Source organism: Xenopus laevis, chromosome 5S, assembly GCF_017654675.1.
Source record: "Xenopus laevis strain J_2021 chromosome 5S, Xenopus_laevis_v10.1, whole genome shotgun sequence".
Lineage (NCBI taxonomy): Eukaryota > Metazoa > Chordata > Amphibia > Anura > Pipidae > Xenopus > Xenopus laevis.
This window is the reverse complement of record NC_054380.1, coordinates 44528364-44536406: the sequence shown is the minus strand read 5'-3', so window position 1 is coordinate 44536406 and position 8043 is coordinate 44528364. Positions and strand designations below refer to the sequence as shown.

The following is an 8043-nucleotide window of genomic DNA, read 5'->3' as shown; positions in this document are numbered from 1 at the left end:
TCGAACAAAGGAGGTGTCTGAGGACCTCAGAAAAAGAGTTGTTCATGCCCATAAAGCTGGAAAAGTTTACATGACTCTAAGGAGTTTCCACCAATGTACTTATTGAAACAAATGATCCAATAAAATATCTGTGTGTGGCAAGAGTAAGCGAATCCTTAGGATTATCATAAAATTAGAAGGTGAAACCAGAGTTTGATGTTTTCAGTCAATGGGAATGACAGGTGTGAGTGAGAAACAGGGGATTCAGCAAAGCTTGATCACACATACAACACATTTGTGGATGTGTATCATGGCTCAAACAAAAGGAGTCAAACAAGGAGTCTGAGGACCTCAGAAAAAGAGTTGTTGATGCCAATAAAGCTGGAAAATGTTACAAGACTATATCTTAAGAGTTTGGACTCCACCAATCAACCAACACATTGTGTACAAATGGAGGAAACTCAAGACCAAGATGTATTACCTACATCAGGAGAATGACACTGAAAAATGTCATGTACATTTACCTTTTCTTGAAATAAATAATGGGCTTCCTACCTCTTTACCCTATTAAGATTTGCAGAGTTATAAACAGGAATGTATCATTTATTGCAGAACAGATAATGAACTCTGCTGTTTCTTCACTACAATGTACCACCACTATTCTTACCACTGTCCCATAATTTTTTCCTATTATTAGTCTTTTTCTGTTTTTACACATCTTAGCACTGACATTAAAAATCAATGACTCGTTACAACACAACTGCATAAAAAAAGCAAAAAAAAAAAAAAGCTATGTGACCTAGAAACTGGACGAGAAGCAGTTATGCACCTGTTAACATGACTTGATCTTATTGGTCATTATTATTCACATAAACACATGCAAAAATCATACAGTTTAAATGAATATGTGAAGAAGCAAAGCATGAAAGCCAGAACCAACAGTACTTTAATTTGTTTGATTAGGATACGTCTAAATGTATTACTGGAATTAAAAAGAAATATAGAAAAAAAGAGAAAGATTTCATCCGAATTAATCATTAATGGAGATTTTCATTGGATTCAGATTTATGAAAGGAATAGAACTGCAAAAAGTGGGGAAAAAACATTACATTCTATATATCTGTTGACTGGCCTCTACACATAGAAGGAAACGGTACCTTTTGAGCTGCTGTAATGGAGGAAACTTGGTTTATTTGCTATAGGTGGACCCGTTTTGGAAACAGTACTGTTGGCATTGGCTGAAGGGGGCTGAAATGAGCCGGAAAGAAAGATGCCATCGGACACAGGACGAGGCAGCCGTGCAGCAGGCAGCTGTGGTTTATGAGCAGCTGGAGGGAGGTCACCATATGATTTTCTCATGCTGGAGTACTTATCCTGACCTGATAGGTTTGTGTCTTCCTCATCATCAGTGTATGTAACAAACTTGGCAGTGTAAACTGTGTCTGGGGAAAGGGCTTGTGTTTTGAGGTAAGAGGTGTTACGCTGAGGAGGGGGAGGCGGAGGATTAGGCGAGAGGGTTGGGTTAGAAAGCTCATATTCCCGTGGGAGTGGAGGTCTGTACAGACCAGGCTCTTCAGGCTCCAGCAATCGCCGCTCTGCTTCGTCATGAATCCTACGCCTTTCGAGTTCCAATCGATTGTAGTACTCTTCTTCCTGTCTCCTCTGCCAACCAAAATAAAAAGTTATCCTTTAGAAACTTAAAGTGGGTGTTCACATTTAAAATAACTTTTAAGGTGGTGGCACATGTGGCTACTTGGGGAGACTAGTCACCCAGCAACAAATCTGCCCTAAATGCCTTCCCACCGGCTAGATTGTGAATTGTTGGCGGATGGCACTCTGATCGCCAGAAGTTTCCACATGAGAAGAGCCGATGTGTCGCTGGGCGACTAATCTCCCCGAGTAGCCACATGTGCCACCACCCTTAGTATGATGTAGAGAGTGCTATTCTGTGATAATTTGCAATTGTTTTTTATTTTTTATCATTTGTGGTTTGAGCTATTTAGATTTTTGTTCAGCAGTTCTCCAGTATGCAATTTCAGTAATCTGGTTGCTAGGGTCCAAATTACCCTAGTAACCATGCACTGATATTATGAGACTGGAAGGGGGCCTGAAAAGAAAGATTAATACAAACGGTCAATAACAATAAATTGGTAGCCATACCAAGAGCATTTGTTTTTAGATGGGGGTCAGTGACACCCATTTGGAAGCTGAAGTGACGGAAGAAGGCAAATAATTCAAAAACAATAAAAAAACAAACGAAGACCAATTCAAAAGTTACACTGACTAAGCAATTCTATAACATACCTAACGTTAAAGTGTAGGTGAACCACCCCTTTAAAAGTCACAGGGAATATACACTTGCAATAAAAGAGTTTACAGTTTACAGTTTGGAGGGATTAATCCTCTGCGGGATTTTCCAGATAACTGATCTTTCCATAATTTGGATCTTCATACCTTAGAAAATCATGTAAATATTAAATAAACAGCAAACAGCTGGATTTGCTTCCAATAAGGATTAATTATATCTCTGTTTGGATCAAGTACAAGGTACTGTTTTATTATTACAAAGGAAAAGGATATAATTTAAAAAAAATGGATTGTTTGGATAAAATGTAGACTATGGGAGAGGACCTTTCCGTGATCTAGAGCTTTTTGGATAACGGGTTTCTGGATAACGGATCCCATACCTTTAGTATATGCTGGATTGAATAGGGCTTCCCAACACGTTTACAGGGAAGCTTTATGCTGCAACATATATATAACCAACATATAACTGTACTAGACTTCACGTTACATCACTTCCATAAGAGTATGAGGTCACTTTCGTCCACGCACCAAAGACCTGTTCACCCCCTACCAGAGCTCTGCCACAAAACCAAACCATCAGGCAAAAGTGATGCAGTTAAAAGCTCTCCCCTCACTTTTGTATGACCACCTAATAAACATTTAAGCTTATAAAAAAATATATATTTCTACATTGATGTATTGAAATACGAGTTGCCTTTTTCAGTCTAAGCTGTAATTTTGAGCAGAATTCCGTAAACTTTTATGTATTAACAAAAAAAGCAGTTTTCCCCCATCAAAATGCAAAATGGGGGCAGCCATTCAAATGAGAAAAGGCTAAGGTTACACAGCAGATAAGCTCTTTAGAACATAATGGTGTTATCCACTATTTAACCTGTGCCATATAGCCTTTTTTCAATTTCCGCCATTGCTACACAGCAGCTTGTTTATATGAACTATAATAATGTTTCTGGTGTAAACAGGTCAGTTTTACCAGTGCAGGGCAACACTACGTGTTAGTTTCATTACTTTAAAACAATTTCATTTTTTGGTGTTACTGTTCCTTTAAAAATGGACTTCCCTGTTGATTTAATCCAATACCCTGTTCTGCAGTTGGTACACTATATTCTTCTAGACTTCTAAATGATTTAAGAAATAATTTTCAAGATGAATATTATTTATTAAGAAGAAACGTTCAGCCCCAACCTTTTCTTCAGCCTCTCTCCTTGCCCGCTCCTCCTCTTGATGACGATGCTCTTCTTCCTGCCTAAGGCGATCTTCTGCCTCCCGTTTGCGCACCTCTTCCAAATGTTGTTGCCGTCTCCGTTCTTCATCCTGTAACTAAAAGATATCTGCCTTTAGAAAATGATGGAAATATACGTTTGAAGTTCGTATACAATACAATAATAATAACGAACACATTTTGAAACACATATTTTACACACATACATATACCACATATATTTATATTTTCATATACATATAATCCTTTAAGAGTGCAGGCACCTTTTGAGAGCAGTTTGTGCCAGTACTTGCTCTAGATTTGTTTTGTTGAATTTTCCTCTGATGGATGCATTCAGTATTTAGATGAAGCTCTTTATGTGCTAGACTGTTATTTAATGCTTCCTTCCCTCCTCAAAGCACATCGGGCAAGGGCACACGTAGTGTATTAAGTGCATCTCTCCGCCTGCAGATTTTAATGAGGCAGAGTGAAGTGTAACTGCTCTAACCAGTGGCTTCCTGTAGCTGCACGGACAGGCACAGCTTTGGTCTGAGTGTGGCTACACGGAGCAAAGCAGAGGGAAAAGACTGTATGTTACTTAAACTACATCATACCATTTACTCATTTGATTTTGTGGGTTAAGCAAAATAATTGCCACTTCCCTCATACAGAAAGCAAACTTTGATGTTAAAATACTCAGTAGGCACTGATAAAATAATCAAAAGTAACAATATACATAAAGATAAAATAACAACATTAAGATCTACAGCAGTCAGTTTTAAAAATAAACAGTACTTGTAAATGAGGAATAAATTCACTATTGCTCTGGTGCTCCCATAATAAATAAATCCCAGGAAACAAAGGTGTTAAATCAACGATTATCTTTCCTTAGAAAAACACTTTAAGGGTCAGGGCACACACTCATATTCTATGAGATTAGTCGCCCAGCAAGGCAACTTCAGGCGACTTTGGAAAACAAAGCGCTCAGAGTGCCATCCCACCGGCGATTTACATTCTAGTCAGCGGGAGGCAGTTCAAGGAGATTAGTCACCCGAAGAAGAGGTATGATGTCACTTTAAAAAAAAAAAAAAAAAAGTGTTTTTCTGATCTTAGAAAAACACTTTAAGGGTCAGGGCACACACTCATATTCTATGAGATTAGTCGCCCAGCAAGGCAACTTCAGGCGACTTTGGAAAACAAAGCGCTCAGAGTGCCATCCCACCGGCGATTTACATTCTAGTCAGCGGGAGGCAGTTCAAGGAGATTAGTCACCCGAAGAAGAGGAGATTTGTCGCCGGGCGACTATTCTCCCCATATCTGAGCACGTGTCCTGACCCTAAAGAGGTTGTTCACCTTTAAATTAACTTTTAGTATGATGTGGAGAGTGATATTCTGTAACAATTTGCAATTGGTTCTCACTATTTGCTGTTTGCAGTTTTTAAATTATTTAGCTTTTTATTCAGCAGCTCTCCCCTTTGCAATTTCAGCAATCTGGTTACTAGGGTACAAATTACACTAGCAACCATGCACGGATATGGGACTAGAAAATGAATAGGAGAGGCCTGAATAGAAAAGTTAGTAATTAAAAGTGTCAATAACAATACATTTGTAGCTTTGCAGATCATTTGTTTTTTAGATGGGGTCAGTGACCCTCATTTGAAAGCTGGAAAGAGTCAGAAGAAAAAGGCAAATAATTAAAAAGCTATAAAAATAAATAAATAATGGAGACCAATTGAAAAGTTGTTTAGAATTAGTCATTCTATAACAAACTGAAAGTTAACAAATGTGAACTACCCCTTTAAGTAGCCCAGAAACAATGAAAATGCCCCACACACTTTAAGCACTTGTCAGGTGAACGTTGCCTTTAAAAACAGTCCCGTAATAAATGTTTATATGCAATTTGTATGTTTAATGTATATATATATATATATATATATATATATATATACACACACACACACCTTTATTTTACAGTGATGTAGAATATTAATAAAAACAATAATTTAACATTTTTCCTGGGAGCTGTCGAAGCTGACAAATGCTTGCAGGCAATCGAAACACAAAATAAAGCAAGCAGTTGCAACTGTGTATATGGTCACTTTAAAAAAAAAAAAAAAGTGGCCTGAAATTGCCCTTTATAAGAGAATCAGACCAGAACTTCATTGAAACAGTGCATTTCTAAAATAAGACCAGATTCCCTAGCCAAGAATCAGATAATAAGACCAGATTCTCTAGCCAAGAATCCCATAAACATTCTCTTTTTACAAGTAGGCTAATGAAAATGTTCATGTTCAATGTAGAATCGGTATGCTTTATCTGTCCAGTTATCTACATACTGATCTTTGTTTACAAGAAACAAGAAACCATTAATGCTCTTGAGTGGTGACATCTTCAAAATACTGAATGAAACTTCAACTCTGTTGGCTAAATTGATCATGTTAGAATGCAAGTACTTGTGATCATTCATGCTCCTTGCATTTTTTAAGTACCAACACACCTGTCCAGCCTGCTCTGATAAACTGCACAGGCATTTACGCGAAGGAGCCCTGGAATTGCACAGCCTGAACTTGGCAATAGCTCCAATGTGTGACTAGCAGGGAGCGCCATTAGCTGCTGCTGACTTGTAGAAGTAAATTGGGTGCATAATGCAATTTTAAGAAGTCTGCAATCCTAATGAGTGCATGTTATTCCATTTGTGGTCAACTCAAACATTTGGTTCCATGGGCACTGGAATTATGGGGAACAACACAGCAAATCTGCACCTGCAAAGTACACTTAGCATCATGGACTGTGCTTGTAAATATGCTTTATGGTTTCTAAGACCTAAAAATGCCAATATTGTATTCAGGAAGAAAGGGGCTCTTTAGAGTATGTATCTAAAGCTTTAACTGCTCAGAATTGTGCTCCCTTAATTTTTTGTCTCCTGCTAAACAGCACTAATGGCATGGTGTGAGCTCACATCACACTAACCACAGTCTGGCCCTTGAAGCAGTTTTAGCAATCTCAAGCCCACACCAACTATAGGCTCCAGTAGCTTTACTACACAACAACTCATGCTCAGTTAGCAACTAGCTGGAGCAGACTCAGTCCACGGGATTTGGCAACAAACATAAGGGTGGCAAATTGTTCATCCTCACTAGCGACTTCCCCATTCCATTTATAGACCTGCACCAAACCACCGATGACATCACAAAAGGGGTGGGGCAGGCGCGAGTCTATAAAACAGGAAGTCGGAAGCTGGCAGTCTAAGGTCGCAGGAGGGGAGAGCAGGCAGAAGAGCTCAACCAGAACCCGCCTGTGACCTGAAAAGGGTGGGTTTTGGGTCGGCCCACACATCAATAATTTCCACTAAACGCTTAGCCCCCCCCAAGAGATAAATACAGACACATGTAGGCTCAGTGTAAATGTGGCTGGGACCCTGGAGCTTTTCTGCAAATACAGTATTTGCAATGATTGTCTAAAAGTCTATTGCCTTCTTGAGAAAGGAGGGTTTACAATACAACTAAGTAAAAATCCATATTCGTTTGCACCATGCTGAAGATTTGATTTTCTACAAAAACAGGTAAGACGTGGTATTACAAGTAACAAAACTACCAATATTTATTAACAACAACAATGACGGAATATTATGAAGATGTATTTTGTGCAGTAATTGAGTGTGTATACTAAACATACACATTACATTAAAAGAACAATAACCAATACAAGAGGTAAAGTGGGCCCTGCCAAAAAAGCTTACAATCTATAGAAGTGGAAGGGCACAATATCAGCTTTTCTTGGCATCACATAATAGTAAGATATTGATCAAGAGCAAAAATTGGGCCCTTATGTTGTTTAGATATGCAAGCAAATGATCAGATACCATAGGAAAAATGTTTAAAATAGATACATGCAGTATTTCATTTTAAATTATTCCTGGGTGACTAAGCAGAATGGCTTAAAGGAGTAGTTAATTTGTAAGTTAACTTTTAGAATATTAAATAATAAAGGAAAAACACACATTTTTGATAAAGAGGCTCCAATACCTTAATGGGGTTGTTCACCTTCCAAACACTTTTTTCAATTTCAGTTGTTTTTAGATTGTTCCCCAGAAATAAAGACTTTTTTCAATTACTTTCCATTATTTATTTTTTTTACTGTTTTTCTAAAATCTAAGTTTAAAGTTGAATGTTTCTGTCTCTGGTGTTTCAGTCTGGCAGCTAAGTAATTCAGGTGCAGATTCTAAACTGTTACAATTTTGCAACATTTAGTTGATACATTTCTCAGCAGAATCTTTGGAGTATTAGTAACTATTGTATAAATTACAACAGCTGCCTGTAACGAAACCCAGAGATTCTGCTCAGCAGGGACAAAGATAAGAAATGTATCAACTAAATGTATCCATTTCGAACAGTTTACAGGGTCCTTCAGAAGGTGAAAAAGACACTTTACACTTCCATATTAGAAAAACGGTCACACATAGAAATTAAAAAGTCATTGGAAAAAATTGTTATTGTTCTTGGTGATCTATCTGAAAACAACTAGTTGTTTGAAGGTGAACCACCCCTTTAATGAATATT

The 8043-nt window shown here is 37.9% G+C and overlaps 1 protein-coding gene across 20 annotated transcripts in view; it reads right to left on the bottom strand.

The window, feature by feature from the left end:
* The window catches only part of afdn.S (afadin, adherens junction formation factorS homeolog), a 91551-nt gene that overhangs the window by 5314 nt on the left and 78194 nt on the right, over nt 1-8043 (bottom strand). For 9 of the 20 annotated variants that reach the window (XM_041564467.1, XM_041564470.1, XM_041564469.1 and 6 more), the window contains 2 exons: nt 3469-3603; nt 1137-1641 (listed from right to left, as the gene is read on the bottom strand). In XM_041564467.1, coding sequence (XP_041420401.1) covers nt 1137-1641; nt 3469-3603 — 640 coding nt within the window. The remainder of the gene's footprint in view (nt 1-1136; nt 1642-3468; nt 3604-8043) is intronic. The other 11 variants (XM_041564476.1, XM_041564477.1, XM_041564479.1 and 8 more) reach the window with 4 other exon arrangements.